Consider the following 24,765-nt stretch of genomic DNA (forward strand, 5'->3'; position numbering starts at 1 on the left):
CACAACAGAAAGAGGACCTCAAGCTCAAATATCCCACATTGCCAGGCTTCTCCATGCTGATGGTTCCACCTCACCCTGCTATTCCCCAGGCTGATACAAGCCTCACCCCCAGTGATACAGCAGCACCTTGGACACAGAGCCCATGCTGAACCATCCCTGTTCACCTTCCTTACTTGCCAAGCAGAGCTTTCTAAAAGGCTTTTGAAGACAGATGTGCCAGAGTATCCTACCCTTGGAGATTTCATCACTTAGAAGTGCTCTGGGAGCAGGGGATATCTCTTAGCAGTCCTTGTCTCCAGAAGTGTGGAGGATGGAGGGAATCCTGGAGCTGCTCAGCACTGGTACTCATGGCCCTGGCAGGAACTCAGTGCTCTGCTGTATCTTGGCAGCTGCTGCTCCCAGAGTTTCAGTGGATCCAGCTCAATCCCCAGCCCCTCTTAGAGGGTTTCCAGCTCCAAAATCTCTGGATTTCCAGTGCATATAGAGAGGGTTTTGCTGGGATGAGTTTCCAGCAATGCCCATAAGCCTGCCCTGCCACTGCTGCCATGGGATGTGGAGGGAAGGTGGGCAAATGTTCCCCACATCAGGAGCACTACTTTGGGCTGCTTGCACATCCCCAGAGGAGGTAACACCAGGAGTTGTGGGTGTTCCTTCCTGCAGATGGAATCCAGCCAAGGAGCCCAGATCTGACATCATCCCAGGAAAACAGGAGAGTTTCAACATGTTCAGTGGGAATGATGCAAACAAACCCATCTGTAGGAACCTTTCACGAGTTCCCATCCCACTCCCAGCTCCCATCCATCCTCCTGTCCAGAGCTGGGCAGTGCTGGGATACAGGCTCATCACTGGGGTGGCACAGAGCAGAGGAGATCAATAAATCCCTTTGCCAACAGGAGATGATGCTGGAGGGGCTCACATGGAGGCTGTTTCCTGGGAATGCTGTCAGCATGGCATGGAATGCTGGAGGCACTGCCAGCTGCCTACTCCTGGAGGGACTGGGCTAACTAGGAGAGCTCTGCAGCACCCAGTGCTCCCAGCAGATGGGATGGGTTTGGGTCCAGGCAGCCTGGCAGGGGGATCTTGGTGGGGCACAAAGTGGGATGGGAAGGGGAGGACGAATGGCTCTGCAGAGAAATCCATATCAACAATTTAATAAGACCTAGGAAAAAAAAAAAATTCTCCCAGCTGGGATTCATCAGTGAGAGCTTTCCAGGAGTTATAATAAGGAAAGCAGACTGCTGCCAGCACAACAATACCTTCGTGCTGGCTGGGTGAGGTGTGGTCCTGGGAAGGCAGGTTGGGCAGCAGATCAGCTGTGGGGTGCCTCTGCAGTGGGGCAGGAGCTGCCAGGCACAGAAGGGCTGTCTTGGAAAGCCTTTGCAGGCATTTAGAGCAGGGACTGCTTCCCTGCAGACAGCCCCTCAGCCCAAAGCTGGGCTGGGGAACAGGCTCCTGCTCCTTCCCAGCCCTGGTGTATTAAGCCTAAAAAGGGAATTGTTGGAATCTTTACCAAAGAAGGCCAGCTGTGCTGCTGGCAGGCAGAGCTGGGGGGAGGGTGCCACAGCAGAGCCCACAGGTCTGGGGCTCACTCTCCTGCTTGTCCTGGGCTCCCCTTGAGTGCACAGGGGCCAGATGCAGCCCAGAGGTGCTGCACAAGGGCTGCTGCAGGGGAGGAGCTGCCTGGACCCTGTGCCTTGTGTGCAGCAGGTGTTGGGAGGCAGTGGGGGACGAGAGCTGCACTTCCCTCCATGGATTCACCCTGATCCTTCCCTGCCTGCACAAGTTTAAACAAGGGTCCCACAGGGGGAGAAGGAGTCATAGCCCACCTTCTTCCCAGTCCTCCTCTATGCTCCACCTTCCACCTGTTCTACAGGCTCCAACCTCAACTTTCTATCCTCCACCTTCCATCCTGCATCTTCTACCCTCCACATTCCACCCACCATTCTCCACTCTCCATCTTTCATCCTCTCCCAAGCCCCCAGATCCAGGTGGAGCAGCAGAGGAGAGCTCTGCCCTGGATGTGCAGAGATTTTGCACTGCCCTGCATCCCACAGAGGGGCCCTGGCCCTCCTCCCCAAGCTGGCAGATGTATTCCACCTCCTCATCCCTCTGTCCCTGTCACCACCACCAACCAACTGAAGCTCAGGCAGAGACAGGCAAGACACCCTGAGGCTGCAGGGCTGTGCCACCAGAGCAAATCTGCCCTGATCAGTGAGTGCTGCTGTGCCCAAAGGTCCCAGCAGGGACCAGCCAGAGGATCTGGGGGTGACACTCCCAAGCTATTTTACAATGAGGGATGGCAGCTCTTGATGGGCTGCAGGTCAAATTCACAGTTATTAGAACTTGGTAAATGTGGTTTTAACAACCATCTGGCTCTCCTTTTATATGCAATAACCATCCCATTACATCGAAATAAAATCCACATTTAAGGCTCTTAATTGCACAAATGGCCTTTAGCTTTTTTTCCTCTCATTTCAAAAAAAAAAAAAAAAAAAAAGGAAAGGAAATGTCCCATTTCCATCTGTCATAGCAGAAGAATTTGGCTGAGAGTCTCCAGCCTCCTCCTGAGGCGGGGCTGGTGCACGTGGAGTGTTTCAGCCCTGGGAGAAGGCACTGGGGCCAGCCAGGCTCCCCATGGCCCCTGAGGATCCTTCCCTGGGGCAGTGGTGGGGTCAGGCACCCTGAGGGGTCCCAGCACCCCTGGGGATTGTGTGGCCATTTCCTGATATGGACTGGAATGGGGTGAGGATAAAGACTCTCCTGGTAGCTTGAATAGAAGAGAAATACTATCTCACAAAGGGGTTTGAGTTCATTTTAGTTTGGTTTTGCTCCAGTTCTGGGCAAATCATCTTCCCCTCAGCCCAGTTTCTCACCAGGAAGGGCAATGGTGTGGGAAATGCCATCTCAGATGGCCAAAATGTGACATTTGGTTACTGCAAAATGTGAGGTGATACAAACCCAACCTGGCAAAGCAAAAGCATTTTCTCAGACAAAGCAGTAAAATCAGGCACACCTATGCAGGACATTTTCTGCCTTCCCCCAGGAATTTCACACTTCAGAGGAGCTACATCTCCCAGGAGAGACCAGGACAGGAGTGACCCAGTGCAAGGCAGCAGCCTCTGCATGGCACATGCTCAAAGTTATGAGCATCTCCTGTTGTCTCAGACATGTTCAGGCTCAATAATTGGGAGATTTAGCTGAGATTGTTGGGTCAGCACTGTGGAAACCAACCTGTGGGCAGCACACCTTGGCTGGGCTTTAAACACTACCAGGGAGCCCTTCCAGAGCTGACATCTCCTCATCACTCTGGCACAGAGGGAGAAGCAGAGCAGGCCGATTTCTCAGCAGTGGCTTTTCCACATTAAGCAGCTCCTTGGTTCCTGGCTTGCCCCCAAGAGCCCTGTCCATGTCACACCAAGTGTCCCCAGCCCCAGGGTGAGCAGAGGCAGCAGGGTGGGTGTGCAAGTAGCAGCTGCACCAGCTCCAGGGGATCTTTCCCAGAAAGCAGAAAGAACAAGTTCCCAGTGCCCTCTGCAGGAGGAATCACAGCCCTTTTCCCCAAATTTTGGGGCCTTCCAGGAGGACAGTGAGCATTGGGATAGGTGTTTGTCACCCATGGTTTGCTGTGTCCCCTGTAGGGACAGGGACAGGGAGGCCCATCCCCAGGGGCTCACAGGGAAAAAAAACATTTTCTACCTTAATTTGTACATTGCTTTACTGAAGGAACCTCAGGACCCTCATAGCATGGCCATGGCCATTCCCAAGAGCCACCTGAAATAATCACTGCTGTTTATTCCCACAGGAAATCCAGCTTGGTTAAATGAGAGGTTTGGGTTGTACCCAGCAGAGCTGGGGCTTAACATTACACTTGCTTTTTTGCCTCTTTTTATTTAGCACTTAAGGAAAAACAAGGGGGAAGAAATGAACAGATGGAAAACAAGGTTCAGCACTACGTGGCCTGTGGCACAGGATTGGTATCCCAAGCACAGGCTTGTTCCCCAGTGTGCAGCACCAATTCACACACCAAGGGGAGGTATTTTGGGTTTTTTTCCTAATTTGCACAAAGTAGGGAGCTGGGTGATAACCCACAAAAGGCTGGCTCCCTGCTCATCAGGACTTTACATTATTTATACATTTTAACAAAGCTATTAGTATTCATTGGTTGCAAATTACAGAACTTTTTGTTAATTAGCACTCAGTCCCCTAGATCGTGTCTCTTGCTAATTATTCCACAGGCAGAGTTCTTCCCTCCATTGGAGTCTGGGGTCTGTTTGGAGTAGGTGATCAGTCAGTGGCTTTACTCTCCCACTTCCAAAATTACCTTTCCCCTCAGTTACCGTTCAGTTCTCTAACTTCACTCCTGGCAGCTCTCAGCCAGACAGCCCATTCCTCTTTCCCTTAAAACAAAAGATTGGAAAATTACAGAATCAGAACAGAACATAGATTAGAATATTGTGAGCTGGAAGGGGCCCCTCATGATCACGGAATCCAACTCCTGGCCCGGCACAGACACCCCAACAACCCCACCCTGTGCCGGGGAGGGTGTTCCCACGGCCAGGCTGGGCTGGGCTGGGCCAATTCCCTGGGCCTGGCACGGCTCTGCACAGCTGCACACAGCCGCTTGTGAGAGTACCGGGCCATGACAGCCCAGGGGGGGGACAGCCCCCCACACACATCCGGGCACTGCCCTCAGCCACCTGCCCGCCGCGGCCCCTTTAAGGCTCCCCGGCCAATCAGCGCAGCCCACATCCCCCGCCAGGGGCCGCCCCCGAGGCCCGCCGGGAGGCCCGTACCACTCCTCCCACCCGGGGGGGGTCACTCCTTCCCGTGGCATGGCAGCCCGGCTGCCGCCCGCCCACGCCTGCTGTCTCGCCTGCCCAGCTCGTTTCACTCTCATTCACGGGTTTTCAGTTATCGTAGAGGGCAGAAGTGCAGCTGAGGGACCCTCGCATAATACACCGTTCCTCTCATCCCCCCGTGGCATGATGGCGCGTTCCGGGCGGGGCGGGGCGTGGGGCGGAAGCGGCGCCGTGGCGCGGGAGGGGGCGGCATCATGGCGGCGCCGGGTGAGGCGAGGGCGGCAGGGCTGGGTCAGTGTCGGTACCGGTACCGCGGGGATGGGGGGACGCGGGGTAACGCGTTTATCTCTCCGCAGGCCCGCGGCTGCGTCTGGAGGCGGCGCTCAGCTTCCTGCTTCTCCTTGCCTGTGCCCAGGCCCTTGTCCCCAGCCATCGTCTCGATGCCCGCGACCTGGCGCGGCTGCGGGCGGTGCTGGAGCGGCCCTTCACGGACGTGCGGGCCGCCTTCTACTCCATCGTGGGGCTCAGCAGCCTCGGGGTGAAGGTGGCGGACGAAAAGGTGAGCGAGGGAGAGCCCGGCTGTCGCTCCCCCGGGGCGCTTTGCTGTGTGAGGGGCTGCTGCATAGCAGTGAATGACGAATTATTAATATAATATAGGTTTATAGAGAGAGCTCTGCTTGGACAGGGCCGTGTGGGAAATGTAAAACGTTTACAACAGCGTTATATCCTTGGTAAGCACCGGAGTATCACTGGTAGTTGGCGAGCCTCATGTGTTGTTTGCATAAATTGCGTCTTTGTGCGGGCAGCAAGGTGGCCCTGGCTCGCTTACACTCACTGCTGTGAATGGTGCCTTCAGGGCTCGCTCCTCCAGGGCCCGCTGTGATGTTACTGTGGATATCAATTTGTCTAACTGCCTTTGAATAAGTTCCCTGCCTGTGGCACATTTGGTGCACTGTACTGTTAAATAGAGCTCCCATTAATTTGTTTCAGTTCAAGTGCTGAATTCAGGAGCAGTTAAATTCTTGGTTATTTGCTGGTTAAAATGCATCCCAGTGATCCATCTATCCAGCTGTCAGCTAACACAAATTAACAAGCAGTCCAATTTCTTGCCTTTATGCTGTTCCTACTTGCCCCACTTTTCTCTCTGCACTCTTTGAAATTCTATATTTGTATCCATTAATGCTGGTGTGATATACAGCTCACCTACAGAATTTCTGTTCATCTGTTCTCTATCCTGGAAGGTTTGCCCTACTAAATACACCTGTTAGACTTTAATTTTGATAGGCTTTATAATTATACTCAATTTAGGTTTGAATTATGGTTACAGTAGGGCTTATGTGAAAATTCCTTATGTCTTTTAGGAGGAACCACCCTTGTTTCTGTGCAGCACTTGACAGAGTAGGATCTGGGGGGTGTAAAAATGCACGGTATTCATGGAATTGTCTTAGAGTATCATTTAAATCTCCTCTCAGTGGTTTAATTTAACTTCTGTTTCTGCACAGGCTGCATGCAAGTTCATCAAATCTCATGTGGACTCCAGCAGTGTTGAATCCCTCTTTTATGCTGCCCAGGCCATGCAGGTCCTGTCAGGCTGTGAGGTGAGTGTGGAGTTCTGCAGACAGATACTAACAAGGAAATACTTGCCTTGATATTTTTCTTGGGTTTATTTTATGCATAACTTTTACTTTCTTTTAGTGGATTGTTCTCTGTTGTGCCTTAGGTAAATAAATGTTTGGGTGTGTTCTACACAAGGCAAAGTGTAAATATGTAACACAAGTATTTGGTCCAGGGTAATCCTGAGGTGATATTTTTTAATTAAACACTGATGCCTGAAAAAAGGCAGCACATGTTGTTAGAATCCTCAGCACTGTGTCAATTAGAAGCTCTTTGTGTGTGTGACAGACTGTTTGGGTGCTGGATACAGATGCAGAGCACCCTTGCTGAACTGGGGTGGGTTACCCAAGCCCTCTCTATCATCAGTACCCCTGGCTACTGCACAGTGAGGTGATGCCACATGAAAAGCTGTAGCAGGTTACCAGGGTACAGCTGAATGGATTATCCTGACTAATTGATGGTTGACAGCAAAACTTAAGGATTTAATCAATTAAACTAAAAAGTAATGAATGATAAAAGGATTTTCCCCAGAATTTTATGGAAGTTCACCAATCTAGTATTGCTCCAGGAGGGAATCCGAGGTGATTTGAAGACCATTTTTTTTCAAGTGTGAATCACTGTGATCCCTGTGCTCCTCCTCAGGTCACCATTTCAAATGAGACCAGGGAGCTGCTGCTGGCAGCTGTCAGTGAGGATTCCTCAGTCACCCAGATCTTCCACGCTGTTGGTGCCCTGAGTGGCTTTGGCCTTCCTTTGGCATCCCAGGAAGCCCTGAGTGCTCTCACTGCTCGGCTCAGCAAGGAGGAGAGCGTGCTGGCGTGAGTCTCATGTGGGAGGGAGCCATGTTTATCCTCCAGGCTACTGGGGTTTGAATTAAAGGCTGTTTTACTCCTCAATATTTGGAATATAGGTGTGGTAGAGTAGGTGCTGTCCAGTTCATTGTTGTTTCTCGGGGGAAGGAAATATATGGGGGCTTGAGTTTTGGGGCTGTTTTTGTATGATTTTGTAAATGAACTTATATATTCACTTTAGTTCAAGGATAATGGTCAGTAGAGGGATGGTATGCCAAAAAAGCCTCCTCTTAAAAGGATTGATAAGAGAATTTTTACTTTATAATCAACCATGATTCTGTGTCATTTGTGGTTGCAGCAGACTTAATGCTCTTTCTCAGCCCTGTTTGTAGTTTGGGGTGCCTGCATTTTGAGCTGGAAAATATGTGCCAGTGAGCTGAAGGAATCTTGGCATTTATCACCAAAAAAAAATTGTTTCACTGTGAAACAAGAGAACAGAATGTCCCTTAAAGGCTGGGGAAGAAAGAGAAACTTAAAAACTTTTTTTTTTGCTGACTAAAAAAGTGGATTCCTGGAAGCCTCAGAGGCGAGTGTGGGATCTCTGCTCTGCAGGGATCAGTTTGTTCTCTGCTCTGCCATTGAGTCCTTGCAGGTCTGATGCAGCTAAAGTGACACTCTGTAATGAATGCCAGGTTCACACTAAATCACTTCAGATTAATTCTCTTGAGTGAACTGAAGGCAGGAACAGCTGTTTTACACTTCATTCAGAATAGAAAATGCAGTTGCTTTGATTTAAATTGTTTGGCTTTTAAGGAAGGAATAATCACACACTTGTTTGGTTTTGTTTGTTCTTGTTGAAGAACCATCCAGGCTTTGGAAACGGCATCTCACCTGTCCCAGCAGGCAGATCTCAGTAGCATTGTTGAGGAGATTGAGGTAGGAACACACTGTGCTCTCTAATTACTCACAAATTTGCTAGATTGCTTTAGAACTAAAAGATGGATTAATGTGAAAAACAAAATGAAAAACCAGCCTGGCTAATTGTCTGCCTGCATGATGTGGCTTGGCTTTCAAGCAGATAATTCCTTGAACTTTTATCTATTTCACAGTGGACTGAAAAACAGACAATCTTGACATTTACATATAATTAAATCCACTAAAGGCTGGAGGATTTTCTTTCTTCCTATTTCTAAATAACTATTACAAAATATATCATTGCTCCTATACAGATAATTCTTGGTTAAAGACCTAACAGCAGAGTTAACTTCTGTGGATCCACTAGAATGCAATTGAAATTTTAATAACTCTTTCTGTCAGGATCTTGTGGCTCGCTTGGATGACCTGGGTGGAGTTTACCTGCAGTTTGAAGAAGGAATTGAGACTACTGCCCTGTTTGTTGCTGCTGCCTATAAGCTGTCAGACCATGTGGGTACAGAGCCAGCAATAAAGGAGGTGTGTACCTGCCCTTTCCTTCCTTGCACACTCCAGCTCCCAGAAAGGATCTGCTCAGTCCCTGTGGTGCAGTGCCAGAGCCTGGCGTAACTGGGTAGAATTTCTACTGCAAAAAGTATTGAGCACACTCAGTGAAAAGGGACATTGTGGAGGGAATGCTAGGAAACAGTATCTAAGAGGAAATTCCAACTTAAAGATCACAGGCTGGTTTTCTTGGGTTCTTTGCTTTTTCAAGTGTACAGAAGGAAATTGCAAGTGAAGCTTAGTTTTTCTTTGTTTATTGAGACATGGTGTTGGAAAAAAACCTTGTTTCAGAGTTTATCCTGGTATTTGGCACTTGCAGCACTTTCCAGCATTTCAAAGTGTTTTGCAAATGTTATTTATCTGTGAGGAAATGCAGGCACCCCAGTTTGGGGTGCCCAAAAGAGAGACAACATTAACTTGTGCCTGCAGGAATCCAGATGAAAAAACTTATTGTCTAAGATGAAAGACTGCTGGAAATTTCTTTTGATCTTGGTTAAGCCAGAAGTCATTACTGCAAGCTATCCACTTGATTTTTATTTTTTTTTTCCCCACAAGTTAATGGAGTTAGATGTACTTTGGAGTGAGAATGGCAGCTCCCTAAAGCACGAGCCTAAGTGGCAGGGTTAAGACAGAAGCCAGTGTAAGACATCTGAGTTCAGTCCTGGCCCTTTTCCACACTGCTGCCAAACAGACTAATGCAAAGTAATTTTAATGTCATTTTTGAGGTGGTGATTCTGCCACGTGCAATTCAAACTGTCAGCATCCAAATGATGCTTTAAAAAAAGACCAATTAAAGGAAACTGTTTAGTTTTTTTCAGAATTGTGCTGTCAAAAGTGCTGCTGTTGGGGCATGAGGCTTTATCTATGGTGAATAGTGAGAGTGCCTTTGGAATGCCACAAAACTGTCTTTAAAAAGTAACATGTAGTATTTGAAAAATTAACTCCCTCGTTTTTTTCCCCCACAAGTTCAGTGAGAGTCTCTGTTGCTGATTAGGGTCTGGAGCAGTGTCATGCCCTCCACAGACATGAAAAACACTGCAGGATTTGCACTGTGCAGGAGTTTTGTAGCATTTGTCTGGATGCTTTCTCTAGTTGTGATGTTGTTTGTTGTTCACTGGTACAAGCAGAAGAGTGAAAATTTGATGTGCAGTGGATTTCATTTAGAAGTGTTCTTTGCAGGTCACTAACTTGTATCCTTATTGCTTTATTTGAGATTGTCTTTGATTGTACTCATTCTCATTAGGATTTACCCTGAAATCCTTGGTTTGGATCAAAGTCCAGGTAGCCAGTCCCTGTTTTCCACACTAGCAGGGAGTGATGGAAGAAGCTGAATAATGAGGGGTAATGAATAATCTGCAGAGAGTGGTGCAGATGCCCTAACCCTACTGAGTCAGCCTGCAAAACCAGCTGGGGGGATGCTGTCCCACTCCTGCTTTGGGGAGAACAAATGAGCTTTGGCACATCCCAAAGGCAGAGCTGGCTCTGTGCTCCTGGTGGTACTGCTTTAAAGCTAATCCTCTTAGCTTGAGGACACTGCTGAGCCTGAGGGGATAAGCCTGCATGGACCTAGGCTGGCTCCTTCCAGAGCCATTGGGGTGCTTTGTTCCATGGCCTTCCCAGCCAGGATATCAAGCCTGGTTCTGCTCCACTGAATGAGGACAGTTGTGCAGCTCTTGCAGCCAAATTGTCTTTTTGCAGCCCCATGCAGTCTGGGTAGTTGAGCTGATGACATCTTTTTACTCTGAAACACATCATTTGCAGAGGTGGATCCATATTCTGCTTTTCTAAGTTCTTGAGACAGTTCCAGCTGTTGTGGTTGGAGTCTACCAGCCAAGAATAAGAATGCACATGAAATTCCAAAGGTAGATAATTTTTGGTTTGCCTCATAATTTGAACTGTTTTTAAAGCAAATGGAAAATTAAACAGTCTTTTATGAATGATGTTTTCACTAATAACATAATACTCAGCCAGTTTGCAATGTTGTGGGAAGCTGCTGGTGCTTAGATGTGGTTGGCTTTTCCTCTTTCAGGATCAAGTTATCCAGCTGATGAATGCCATTTTTAGCAAGAAGAACTTTGAGACTCTCTCAGAGGCTTTCAGCATTGCTCGTGCTGCAGGTGCCCTGTCCCAGAACCGCTTCCACCTGCCCGTCATCGTTGTCCCCGACGGGCCTGCAGCTGTGTCTCACCACCAGCCCCTGCTCAGGGTAAGGCCTTAGCCCCACAGCTTGGCTCAGTCTGTGGTGCTGGAACTCTGGGCTGGCTGAAAGTGTGAGGTGATGTCTTTCACTTTTAGCTCTGTGGCTGAGGCTCCAGCAGATCCGGGATTGTAGCGCTTTTGTGAAGTGATTCTTAAGAACTTTGGTTTACCAAGGCGCTGCCTCAAGGAGGCGTGGTGTGGAAGTCAGCTCTTCACCTTCCCCCTTGTGTTAGAAAGAACCAGGGAGGCTGGGATGCTGAGCAGGGGAGAGCTCTGGGTGTGTAACAGAGTTGTCTGTGCTCCTGCATTCCTTTTGGGCCAAGTCTCACAGAAATGCTGGTTTTTCTCTCATAGCTTCAAGTGACCAATGTTATGTCCCAGCTACTGACTCAAGTTTCTGTAAAGCTTGACCAAGCCAAGTCTGTGTCTAGCAAAGCCACTGTCCTTCAACAGCTACCATTTACTCTCTCTGGGTAAGAAAATAAGATTATTTTTAGAGTAAGACAAAGAGGTGTTATTTAAGCAATGTTATACTTTCTTTTCCATAAGTATTTTTCCACCAGAGAAATCTTTCTGTGATAGAAAACTCAAAATGCTGTGGTTGTGTTTTGTTAGTGTAGAGTGACTGATCACATTTGGTGATGATGGTGAATTTCTGTTGTTTTATCTTTTGAGTGGGAGTGGGAAATTCCAATGTTCTTTTGACTTTGGTCAGCTTTGAAGAATTCTTTTCCTGCTGCACTTAGCAATGTTAGTTTTATGCTGTTTTTGTTTACCTGTTTAATGTAGCATATTTGGAGGCTTCTTGACACCTTGGGTTTTTTTTTGTTACAGAGATTTCTTTGAGCTGAACTTCATGAATGTGAAACCTGCTAGTGGATATTATGATTTCTCTATCAGTGTAGATGGAGATAAGCGATTTATTGCTAATAAAGTGGAGGTGGGTGTGCTCTTTGATGTATTTTCATTCTATGCCTATTCACTGAAACAGCTTTTTATTTATACTTGTGAAAGATGTTGCCAGTTGTATGGAATTTTTATCACATGCTTTTCTATAATGCATTGGATTTTGACTCAGGATTATGGCCAGTAACCAGATTAAGACATGATCAAAAGGGATTTGTGTAAATTTCAAACCTGTCTTATCACTTAGATGCTGATCTGACAGCGTATGAACCAAGGGTAACAGTGGAGGTGTTTATATGGCAGCCCTAAGTCGATATGCAGAAATGATTCCCAGTGTTAGCTCTTCAGAGCATTCCAGAGTTGAGCCCATAAATCTCAAGGCTTGGCTGTCAGTTGTCTGGGGATTGCCTGCTGTGTGGAAGCTGAGCATTTGTTGTTGTCTGTTTGTATAAGCCCTGGAGCCCTTCAAGAGAGCCAAGGGGGTCTTTTGGCATTTCCAAACTGTGTAGATGGTGAAGATTTTATAGTAGAGAAGCAGTGGCCAAAGCAGATTAAGTCTTCTTTTCATGCATAGACAGCCCTTTTTTGGTGACAAAAACTGTTAAACCACACCTTTCTGAAGAGCAGTTTTATATAAACATTTGGAGTTTTTCTTTCCTCAAGTTTGTTACAGTGAGAGGAATGTGACCTCTCTGATTGCTCATGTAGTCACCCCAGTGTCAACAGCTGAGAATGCTCTTCTCCAAAGAGGTCCATTCCCAGGGTTAATTTTTGCCCTCAATCACCTATTTAAGGAAACAATTAACATTTCAAGTCTTCCAACATATTTAGCTTGGAGTGGAGGAAGACACAACAGCTGACCTTTACTCTGAGTATCAAATTGGCTCTGTCAGTGGAGCACTAATGGCCCTCAGGGGTGTCAGAAGGGGCTGGATTGTCCTGCTTAAGCTGGGGCTGGCACAGGGAGGCACTGGCAGGAATGTATTAGCTCCAGCAGCTTTGTGGGAACTGCTGCTAATAAGACACATTGTTATGGGGGAGGACTGCTGGGGAGCTGCTTTTTTCCTTACTGTTATTAGCATTAATTGTCCTTAATGCACCATCGTTTTGACAGTAATGAGCTAAACCAGTGGGTTATTACTCAGGCAGAGACTACATTTCCTGGCATTAAAATATTTGAGAGATGTTTGTGTACTGTGCAGCTGGGGGGGCTGTGTGCAGCAGTTCTGAGTTGCTTCCACACAACTTTTTTAAAATTAATATTTCTTAATCCATCTTTCTTTGCTCCTGTCTTGGAACAAATGAAGGCTTTGCTAAAGTTAACCTGAATCATCTGCATGTTAATGGATCCATTTTTGGGGGTAGTCTCTCTCTTAAATTACACTTTTTTGTTGTAAAGCAACTGCCAAGATGATTGTGTTTGAAGTCTGACCTGAATAGTTTAGTTAATGTTTTTACATATTTTTCCTACAGGTTTTCTGTGAATTATTTTTCAGGCTGAGGGTGTGGGGCTGGCTCACATGAGCAAACCTGTAATAACAAATTGTAGTATAAGATGAAAAACGTCTTGGCAACGAAACTTCAGTTCTCTAGGGGAGCATTTGTAAGCTGTGAGAACAAATGTGCTAATTAAAAACTACAGACTGCAGTAACTGCTTGTGTTTGAGAGAAGAATTGAAATCAGTCAAACCCACTCAGCTTAGTGCCTGAATGGGCTGTGGTTTGGGGCTGGGGAAAGGGCAGGAAATCATTTCTCTGCTTGAGGTTTATACTGCACTTAGCACAGAGGAGTGAGATAAATGGCAGGGCTTTATTGGCTGCCCTGCACTGAGGGGTGAATGCTGTGACTCTGCAGCAAAGCTTGCTGGACAAAGTGCAGGTCTGCAGGAATGCTTTGGCATTGGCCTGCTGGTAATAAAATCAACAGAAACCTCTTGGGCTTTAGGAGCCAACAGAGGCAGAACTGTTGCTGTCCAGAGACCTCTTGTCTCAAATTGCTGTCCAGAAAGCAGAAGGACATAGGCACAGGCAGTGTGAAGTTGTATCATATGTGATGTAATCTCTAATAGCTAGCTTCTGCTAGTTCAGAAGGAAAACTAGTTGGATCTGGGGAGCTGGACTGCTTCATTCCAAACAGCTCTCTCAAGGCCAGCTAATTGCAGCATGCCTGAGAACTTGGTGTCTGCAGAGCTGGCTGCTTGTGCAGGGAGGAAGGGGATGGGTCAGTGATTGGTGCTGGAGCTTTGCCAGAAGGAAAATTGCTGTAGATCCTTCTGTGCAGGTTAGGCTGTGACTTGGGCTTAGTCATGAGACCCTTTTTGGGGAAGAGGCACTGAAGAGCTAAAACATCTGCAGTGACCTTTGCCATAATTGGTGTACGTAGAGTGCTCTGAAGAATTTTCTATTGTGTTTTATTGCAGCTGAAAGTAAAAGTTTCCACAGAAGTGGGGATTACTAATGTAGATCTTTCTACTGTGGATAAGGATCAGAGCATTGCACCAAAAACAACCAGGTAAAACAGCTTGGGGTGTGTGATCCTGGAAGGGCAACCCTGACTCTAGACTAGAGCCTTGGTTTCTCTGAGCACCAGGCCTTCTCTTGGAAAATCACCTCAGTTCTGTCTGGTTTTTTTCCTCCTAGGGTAGCTTACCCAGCCAAAGCCAAGGGCTCATTCACTGCTGACAGCCATCAGAACTTTGCTTTATCCTTCCAGCTGATAGATGTGAACAGTGGAGCTGAACTCATCCCTCACCAGGTTAGGACAATTTTTGTCATTGCTGTGTTACCAAGATGTTCCATCATGAAGCATCTGAAGTGACAGTTGCTCTTGAAAAGATTTGATGGGTTTTGAGAAGCCTTATGTTTCTGACATGTACTGTGAAGATCACTGATCTCACTAGCTGGGAGATTCACTTCATTTGTTTTGTCTGTCTGTTAAATGAAACCTCTCCTGGCTCTGGTATTGTGTTGTATTTAACTCCACAGATTGAGTGCACTGTAAAAGCACACTTCTGATTTTTTTTTTCAATGTAAATTGCTAACTGAAAAGTCCTTGAATGTTACAATCTTCCTTGCAGACTTTTGTTCGACTTCACAACCAAAAGACTGGCCAGGAGGTGGTGTTTGTTGCAGAGCCAGACAGCAAGAATGTGTACAAATTTGAACTGGATACTTCTGAAAGAAAGACTGAATTTGACTCTGCCTCTGGAACCTACACACTTTACCTGATCATTGGAGATGCCACTCTGGAAAATCCAATCCTTTGGAATGTGGTATGTAGCTGGGAGTGGGGTGATGTGGTTTTGTCATTACTGACAGTCTGACAGGAGGGCATGGTATGGGCTTGGAAGCAAAAAGCTCAAATGTTTTGTTCTTTTTAGTGAACCAGAATTCTTTTGGCCATTTGTGGGCTCTGAGGTTTGTTGTTCATTGCAAGTTTTAAGTAAACATCAAAGCAAGACAGGAATTAACATTAATTTCCTCATGTGGTGGTGCAGAAGCTTCAGAATGGGTTTGATGCAATTTCATAGCAGGCTCTCAAGGTTTAAACTCTCTGTTCTTTCTCTGCTGGAAATAAGTCCAATTCTTAATGATGGGTGAATGACATTACTGCCCCTGTTTAGGAGAGGTTCCTTCTTAAAAAATATGATGTCTTTTTCTCAATTGCCTTTAAAAATTATGTAAGTCATAGATTATCAAATAATGAAATAGAGCACAGTAATGGAATAGGTTCTATGCTTTTAGATCTAAATGCATGAAGCTGCACAATTTCATTTCAGGCTGATGTTGTGATCACATTCCCAGAAGAGGATGCACCATCCACAGTCCAGTCCAAGAACCTCTTTGTTCCCAAACCTGAAATCCAGGTACAGTCAAGATTATATGTGGAGATGAGGGCTTAGTGTTGTGTTCTCATCATAATTTCTTTGTAAGTAGTGTAATTAAAGGAAGATCTTCTTAATGGAAATAAATTTGTTGGAATTCTCTGATGTATGAATAAAAAAGCTGTGTGTTCTAGCTATGAGAGAGCAAGTGGTGTCAGTGAAAAGACCCAAACATGAAAATTTGGCCAGGTAAGCAGCACAGAAAGGTCTCTGTTTCATTCCAGCCATCTGGGCTGATGTCAAGCTGACAAGTGCTTCTGTGAGTGCAAGGAAAAGTTAACTGTGCAAGAAATCAAATGTGCAGAGACTGGAATAAACACAGTGTTAAAGAATCAGTCTTTGCCTTAAGAGGAATGGCTCTGACCCAGAGGAGCCTCTGGGAGCAGCACCAGGGCTGCAGCTTGGGAGGAGAGGAGCTGCTCTCTTGGAACACTGCTTCTCATGAGTTGGTTTTGTTTGTTTGCAGCACCTCTTCAGGGAGCCTGAGAAGAGGCCTCCCACAGTGGTCTCCAACACTTTCACAGCACTGGTTCTCTCCCCACTGCTTTTGCTGCTCATCTTGGTGAGTGAACTGGGTCACAGAAGAACAGCAAACACTTCTTCCCATTCAGTCAGAGTCACTTAGGAGGTTGGACAGCTCAACTTCTTGCTAAAACTTTTGGTTAATCATGACTGGCACAGCAGTGCTGGAGTCACAGCTAGCAGATGTCAGTGCACAGCACTGGTCTGGTTTGGTTTTTTGAGGTTATAGTCAAAGCAGAATAACACTGCTGCCAAGTTGAAGTAGGTGGATGAGTTTCTTCAGTGTGCTTCAGCTGGGGATGGTGAATAACAGTGGGCAGATTAAGTTAAAATAACATTAGACTTCCACAGGAAAAAGGCAGTTTTTCTGCCTCACATGTAATAAATCCATCACAAAATCTGTGTTACTTAATCCTGTCAGATTGAATTCCCATTTATGGACATTTGAGTGTAGTTGAAACATCCCCTGCTACTCACTGTATCATCAGGTCAGTGCTTTGAACTTAATGCAATAAAAATCTCACTGAGACAAATTATTCCTTATTTGGGAGATGAAACTGGTTCCAACAGTCATTTTTCATTAGCCAGTCTCAGTGAAAGCTGGCATTCAGCAGTCATGTCATCTGGTCTGTGGACTTCACAATATACAAGTTGATGACACTTTAATGAAAAAACTCATTGTTGCTGCTCCTCTTTTCCATCCTTAATGCCTTTATCTTTTGTAGTCAAAAAGTGTAAGTGTTATTATGAGCAAACATCTTGTATCTACAGCTGTTCTTTGGATGAGTCCAAAATGAGAGCATTACCCTTTTTTAAATTATTTTTAAAGGAAATTATTTCATCTGGGTAGAAATAGCAATATCTATTTCTTTTTCACTATTTAAATTTGGTGCAGTCTTCTCTCATCAGTTTAAGATATTTGAGGAACTGCATTAGGGCAGTCAGAAGTAGCAGGAGACATTTCCACTGAAGGAGCTCAACAATGCTGCCTTTAGCAAAATTACTACTGTCTCCTCTTGCAGTAGTAAACAAGTGCTTCTGTAGAGAATACACTGGATTCACTGACGATCTTAAACAGGCTTGAAAGATGTTGAAGCTTAAAATAAAAGCTTGTGTTTACAAGGCTGTTTAACTCCAATTTTGTTTCTTTTCCTTTTTAGTGGATCAAGATAGGTGCTAACATCTCCAACTTCAGCTTTGCTCCCAGCACCATTGTTTTTCACTTGGGACATGCTGGTAAGTGTCAGAGGCTTTGTGTGTGTTTGACCTCCTCACCTGGGAGTAGGAGATGAGAGCATGTGGTTAATGGGCTCGTGGTCTATTAACTCTAATGACATAACAGCATAACACTTGTTCTCTTGTTTCCATCTGCCTTCCTGCTTTTCATGATTGTTAGTATGGTGATAAACCTGTTTTGGCCATCAGCTTATAACAGCCATCATTATCCAGGCCCCTCTCTCACTCCATTTATCTGTACTTAATAGAACTTCTTATTTCCAGAGGTCACACTTTATTGCATGTTTGTCCTCTGAGAGTGGGGAGGTTCTCTGGGGATTGAGACCTGCAGGACTCTCAACAGTGAAAAGCTACATCTTTTCTTTAAAGCTCTTCCCATAAAAGCACTTCTGGTTCTCTGGCTGAACCAAATTTTTTCATCCATTTTATTGTGTCCTTGGTTACACAGTTATTTACTGTCTTGGTAGAATTTCAAAAACATAGCAGGTTGGGAGAACATTGATTTCCAAATGTCACTTTTTTTCTCAGTCCAAGTCAGGTTACTTGGAAACTTTATAAAGCTGTAAGCCCTTAGAGATGTGTGAGGTTAATATCCCCTATTGAAATCCAGAGTATCCTCCTCTTTTTAATAGCCCTTAATGTCTATAATATGTCCATAATTCTGCCACAGGAGAGTTGGTTTCAAGCTGTCAGTGTCACATTTTCACTCCAGAATGGGAACCCAGATGTCTTCATTCCCTGGCAATAATGTGTGGTCTTTAGAGCTGCCATTCAGAGCTGCAGAGATGGGATAGGACCCAAATGCTTAGGCCTGGCAGTACAGTTGTTCTGAGGATGACAAATGGTTGGTCTTTGAAATGCAGTTCCAGCCATGGGCTGTCTCTTTTTTTTCCCCAGCAATGTTGGGACTCATGTATGTCTACTGGACTCAGCTCAACATGTTCCAGACTCTGAAGTACTTGGCCATTTTGGGTGGCATCACATTCCTAGCAGGCAACAGGATGCTGGCTCAGAAAGCTGTGAAGAGGTAAGGGGGGCACAGAGCTTTAACATCAGTGGGGAGGAGGTGACAGGGTGCTGCTGTGTGTCAGTGACCACTGCTTTGGGCTCTTGGACCTTGTGTGTGGGGCTGGGCTGCTCAGCCCCATTCCCTGCCTCTTGATCTGAGCAGGGCAGTGAGGGGCTGTGCCCAGGGAGCAGCTCCTGCACAAAGAGTTGGCCATGTGGCATGTGCTGAAGGAAGCTCTTAGAATAGTGTTAGATTATAGAAGCCACTATAAATGTAGAAGAGGCCCAACTATTTGGGAGCTCTGCTTGTGATGAAGGTTTTAAGAGGAGGAAGATAAGGTGGGAGTAAATGACTGCTGTGTTCCTCTAGCTAAGGGGTGATTGTAGGGAAAAGGGAAGCAGCTGCTTATCAGCTGTGCAGCAACAGACAAGAGGCAACAAACACTGGCAAACCCAGGGAAAATTCTGCTAGATATGAGGGATACAGCATTCCTTTCTTACTGGATTGGATTGATTCTGCACACTTGTGTCTTCTGCCACACAATGTCTGGTGACTGCCTTGGTGTGGGCAGGCAGAAGTTTGCTGACCCAAACTGCCACTGCAGTGCCTTGGTTAGAGGTCACACCATTCCCTCTCCTTCACTTCTGCCACACACAGTTTCCATGTGGGACTTAAGCTTTTGTACTAATGTAGCATTTGACTTTGAAGATGATTTACTGACCTGCTTTGCCATCACACCTGTGCTTTCCTTACTTTCCCCTTTTTGAGCTACTGGATACCCACCTGCATAGATATCCCTGGGGTCTCACCTTTTTGATTGCACTCTATTAAAACCAGGACAAGTGCTGTAAAAAAACCCCATAAGAATATAATTTTCAGGAGGGTTGCATTGATTTCTTTTCTTTAAAACATCTCTACATTGATGGCTGTGTCAAGGAGGATTATTAATGTAATTAACCATTTTCTTACTGTCCTCCCTGTTTTCTCAGCCTTGCTCCCTCAGATGTCCAGCTCTCTCCACTGGCATTTTATTGTGTTAACATAACTTCCTATGGGATTTTGTTGCCCCTGGGACTGTTATGTCATTTAATAATGAGTAATGAGACACTGTTATTAAGTGCAGATTGCCTAGAATACAGATTTGGGGGAAAATAATACAATGAAGCAAATTTCTAAGTGTCTTGGCTTAACCAGGGCTTCTGTTAGCAGATAAATGCATGTGGTTGGTTCCTGCTTCAAACCACTGCAGGGGGTGTCCGTGTGCTTTTTCACTGTAAATGACACGAAGCTGCAACTACAATGGCAAATTTGAAAGTAAAACTTCTCTCTGAGGCTAAAGTTAAACCCTTTGTACATGACTTTAAAGTTCAAAAAGATATCTTGTGAAGGCAGTGCCTGCCTGTCTCAGATGCTGGAGTGCAGTGACAATTAAGCAGATTGCACTTTGAGGCCAAGCTGTGGAGGCCAGCAGCAGGCGTGGGAAGGGGGCTGGCTCTATAAACCAGCTTGTTACAGAAGTTACCAGAAGGCCTGGTTTTGCTTTTGCATTTCTTTCACTGGGTCTGGCTCCTGGAACAGGGCTGCTTTCTTCCTTCCTGTCTTCTCTGAACCTTTCTCCCTCTCTCCTTTTGGCAGGATCGCTGCAGAGCAGAGCAGTAGGTTGGCAAAGTATAGAACGCTGCGGTAAAAGGGGGTTTGCTAGTGACCAGCTCTTCAGGAAGTAAGGGCCTTTTTGGATTTTGCCTTTCCCTGGCCATGCTGCCTGCTTCATTTCACCTCATCACTCACTCCTTTGATAAAAAATATGTGAGCTGAAGCTGCTTCCCCCCACATTGCTTAGTGGCTTTAAACCAGTCCTTGGGTGCCCTGGCTGCAGCTGGGTTGGGCATATTAGCAGGACAGGTTCTCTGAGACTAAATTGCATTTGTGTGATTTCCTGAATTATCTGAAGTCTCTCTGGTGATATGTGCACGTGTAAATATGCTGTTGTGGGCATCAAGCAGCTCTCAGGTGATGAAATAAAACAATATTATTGCTCCTATAAATAAATTATTAGCAATGTCAGCTGGAGGAGATCCTGGTGAAAGTGGCTGACACTGGGGCTGTTCCCACCCTGCTGCTGGTCCTCCCTGTCCCCACCTGCAGTATGCTGGCTGTGCAGCTGCCAGGCACTCTGCCTGCTGAATTACATCCTCATTTGGGCTGGTGAGGGCTCTGTGCAGCAGAGCCAGGCCAGCACCACCTCTCTCAGCTGAGAACACGACCCAGTCCCGGGTCACCCTCCCATTAGACTGAACTGGTCATGATGGCTCAGGCAGCAGCAGCTCCCAGCCCCCTCCATTCCAAACAGTCATGTGCTGGCTCTCCATTGCCCTTTCCAGGAGAAAGCCCTTTGTGTCCTTTCATTCCCAAAGGTAAGGTCCCAGTTTGCTCTGTGCACTGTGCTGTAGGGGGCAGGAGTTCTGAGTGTGTGTGCATGGGGGCTGCATTCCTTGTTCAGTGCACTGGTTTGTTGTGGGGAAGAGGAAGAGTTTGTGGGATGGGTCCTGTGATGACACAAATCACTGTGCAGTGTGCTGCACAGGTACATCTGAGCATCAGCTTCCCCTCACATCCACATCAGTGCTCCAGGTACGTGGGGAGCTGAATGGAGCCCAGTTTCTGTGGTGCAAATCAAAACCAGCACTGGGGGGTTGTGCCACACAAATGGTGTGCACTGTGCTCCTGTCTGCAGATCAGGGAGCGTGCAGGGTGGTTGCATGGAAATTACCTGTGGAAAATCTGGCACCCTGTCAGAAAAACACCTGTCTTTTCTCTCCCTGAAGTGTTTTGAGATACTTGAGCACAGAACAAACTACAGCAAGTTATTGGAGAGGAACTGGAGGTGGCTGTCACTTGTCCTTTTGATTGCTGTGTTTGCTGTTCAGGCTCCTGGATGCTTCTCTTTAACATCACTTTGGGCCAGTGGTTTGCAGCTTTTTAGTGGCCTGTTACCAAGTGCCTCATGAGCATGTTCTCCACAGCCTGCATGTTTCCTGTTTCTCAGCCTGGTATTTTAACTCCTTCATTCCTTATGGGCTGTAAGTAATCCTAGAGGATCATGGAATCACTGGTTTGGGTTGGAAGGGATCTTAAGGTCCTCCAGTTCCAACCCCCCTGCCATGGGCAGGGACACCATCCTCTAGACCAGGTTGCTTAGGGCCACATCCACCCTGGCTTTAACAAATTCCAGACATGGGGCAACAACAGCTTCTCTGGGCAACCTGTGCCAGTGCCTCACCACATTCTGAATTTTAAATTTCTTCCTAACATCTAATCTAAACCTGTCCTCTTTCAGTTTAAAACCACTGCCCCATCTGCCTGTATAAAACATCCCTGTCACTCCTTTTCATAAACCCCTTCAAGTCCTGCATGGCCACAGTGAGGCCTCCCTTGGGTCCTCTCCAGGCTGAGCATCTCCAACTCCCTCAGAGCAGAGGGGCTGCAGCTCTCAGAGCTGTCTGTGGCCCTAAGATCTTGCAAATAACTTAAAACCCACAGACCCTAATTTAGATTTTGCTGCCATTTGGGGTCACAAACATTTTTCCTCACAGCTGAGTTTTCTGATGCCCCAGCTATGGCAGTTAAGAGTGTCAGGCCATGTGTGCCTGTGTGGCATCATGGAAGGCAGAAGGACCTCAAAAGGTTGGGTTTGCTGTGCTAACCATACCTGATCTTCCTGGGGAGATGAAGATCTTTGTGTTAACATGGACCAACAATTGCCAGCAGATGGATCAGCCCTGTTAAAAGGAGAAGTTAAGGTACTTGCAGGCTTTGCCTTCAGCCTGGGTTGTTTTTTCTTTGTTCAGTTCTGTAATTTAATGGGCACATTCATCCCTTTTGCACCAGAAATTAATCTTCATTTTCTCTGACCATTTCCATGCTCCTTGGATTCCATCCCCCATTCCAGAGCAGTACTGGTTTCTCACTCAAATAAGCTGCTTTGGGGAAGTTTGTCCAACAAGCTGCTTTTGAGAGAGAATGAGGGGTCTGGGGACACCTGTACTGCACAAGCAAGTGCTTTGTTGCCTGGAAGAGTTAATATTTTTTTTATTTTTCTTTCCAGGACACAATAGTACCAGAAGAATGGAAGAAATGTGGAAAAACAAAGCAAATGCTTTCAGAACAGAAACAGATAAATAACTGAAAGGCCAGAAGAAGGAAGGCAGAAGATAAAATTCTTTTTTATATATTAAGTCAAATGGGTGCCAGTTAAACTTTTTTTAAAATCTTTATTTTCATCATTGTGTTCATGCTACTGGAGTGCTTTTCGTATGAATCTGGAAAATCTTTTCTTCCCTGGATCCTCTCCCCTTCTCCCAGGACATTTGAATTTCTTTTTGAGAAAAAGGAAGAAGAAAATACAAATCTGCTTTTTCCCCAGGTGCCCTTTCCTCATCCTAAAGATTTGTGAATAAAGAGGAGGAAAGGATGGTCCTGAGTGTTGTGTTTTGGCTGTCTCAGAGGCAGTGATTGGAAGCTGGGCTCACATGAGATTGAAAAGAGCTTTTTCTGGTGGGTAATTTTGTGTGTGAGTCACTGTGAGTGTGAAGCTTCCTGTTCTTTCATGTCCTTTCCCTGGGGGCTGTGTTCATTGGGGGGGGACTTCCCTCCTGCCTGTCCCTTGGGTGAGGCTGTGGCTGCCTTTCTCCACTTGTCTCTGCCACTCCAGGCTGTGCCCAGCTGCTCTGGGCCCTGGGCTCAGCCCTTGTGGGGGCCAGCTGTGCCTGGCTGTGCCTGACCCAGCAGCTTTGGGGGTCCTGTGGGGGCTGCACTTTCTTTCCAGCCTCTGGCAGTGACCTTCTCACTCCAGACTGATGGAGGTTGTTGCTTCTGCTCTCCTATGAAACCACAGCCAGGTGGCTGCTGCTTGTCATGTGGCTGTGTTTGAGTTACTCAAACTCTAATTTCCCACCAAATTACTCCCTTCAGGACCACCAAGCAGTGCTGAGGCAGCAGATTTGGGTGTTTCTGAAGGACTCACAGATAGTAATAACAAAAGGCCTAAATCTCCTCCTGCTGAGCAACTTTCACATGGAAAACTTAACAGTTGCTCCCTCCCCTGCTCCTGTGCATCCTGTGTCAAGGGTAGGTGCTTTAGGGGCCTTTTGGCAAAGGAACCTTATCAAAGTCTTCTGGAAATCCAGGAAAATTACATCAGCAAGCAAGCATGTGGATAGAGGGTGTGGAGCTGAATCCTCAAAAGCATTTCACGTGTGTGAGACGTGACCCCACTTTATTAAATCCACCTTGCCTGTTCCCCATGCTGTTGCTCACACTTAGCTCACAGTTCTGCTCTTTGTAGCTGTTCCTACCTGCTGGTGCAGTGTAAACATTAGGGTGGGCCCACAGAGGTTTAATGAACTCCTTTGACCTCCCCTGCACTCCTTCAAATACCAGATCTCAGGCTGCATTCGAGTCCTCTGGGACTAAAGGATTTTTAGACAAGAAATAACTAAGCTATTCATAGTCATTTACCCTGAAATATTTTTTTTTAGGCCTGTATTTTGTTACTGCTCACTTAGCAGCTTTGTTTTGTAACTAATTCTTTCTGCTGATGCTTTGTGCTAAGACAGAACTTTCCCTGTGCTTATAGAGCTGCAGCATGTTATCCAAGGAGAGCAGTGATGCAAAAGGAAAATCATGGAATGCCCCTATGAGGTGTCTTCTCTAAGTTATGTGTGTTGCTATTGATTGTACTACTTATGGATTAGGAAAGATTGTTTTTATTATTTTGGTCTTTCAGTCCTCAGATATTTTTTATTTGCTTTGTTTGTTTTTATATTTAATCTCACAGAGGTTGAGCATTTGTTTCCTCATTTTGAAGCAAACTGAACCTCCAAAGGAATCTCTTTTATTCCAAATAGCTACACTCACCCATCCATTTAATCACAGACTTAATCACCCAAACACTTTCTGAAATGTTTTTGAAAGGGTTTTGATTTTATTGGCAGTATCCAATCCAATGTTTGCATATGCCTTTTATGCCACTTAACAGAGTTTAAATTCATCTTGCTACTATGTCTGCTTACTGCTTTAGGAATCTTCATTTTTTGAAATTCCTTTCCTTGGAGGGAGTAAGTCCTCATGGCTTTGAGTGTGTTGTTACAGGATATGTTTAGAAATCCATTTTGGACTAGGCTACTCAGGTAATTCTTTTGTGTATTTCTGCTCTGTGGAGCAGGAGGATGGCTCTGGCAGCTGCCTGCCCATGGAAGGGCAGCACTTATCCTTTAGTGCTCCTGCTGCTGTCACAGCTTCACTGCTCTCCCTCAACATCCTCTCAGTGT

At 46.1% G+C, this 24,765-nt stretch overlaps 1 protein-coding gene across 2 annotated transcripts; it reads left to right on the plus strand.

The window, feature by feature from the left end:
* The first annotated feature begins 5,017 nt into the window (after positions 1-5,017).
* Positions 5,018-22,916, plus strand: RPN2 (ribophorin II). Of its 2 annotated transcripts, XM_066561642.1 has the most exons (18): positions 5,018-5,066; positions 5,156-5,358; positions 6,302-6,397; positions 7,056-7,231; positions 8,065-8,140; positions 8,522-8,656; positions 10,710-10,886; positions 11,234-11,352; positions 11,714-11,819; positions 14,206-14,297; positions 14,426-14,540; positions 14,863-15,057; positions 15,565-15,651; positions 16,136-16,231; positions 17,352-17,427; positions 18,325-18,454; positions 20,072-20,156; positions 22,542-22,916. In XM_066561642.1, exons 1-17 carry the CDS (start codon positions 5,054-5,056, stop codon positions 20,121-20,123), a joined length of 1,944 nt encoding a protein of 647 aa, XP_066417739.1. In that variant the 5' UTR covers positions 5,018-5,053; the 3' UTR covers positions 20,124-20,156; positions 22,542-22,916. The 2 variants fall into 2 exon arrangements, with proteins under 2 accessions (XP_066417739.1, XP_066417738.1); XM_066561641.1 differs by lacking the exon at positions 20,072-20,156 and having other exon boundaries at positions 5,023-5,066.
* The last annotated feature ends 1,849 nt before the right edge of the window (positions 22,917-24,765 follow it).

The sequence above is a fragment of the Molothrus aeneus genome, chromosome 17 (assembly GCF_037042795.1).
Source record: "Molothrus aeneus isolate 106 chromosome 17, BPBGC_Maene_1.0, whole genome shotgun sequence".
NCBI classification, from domain to species: domain Eukaryota; kingdom Metazoa; phylum Chordata; class Aves; order Passeriformes; family Icteridae; genus Molothrus; species Molothrus aeneus.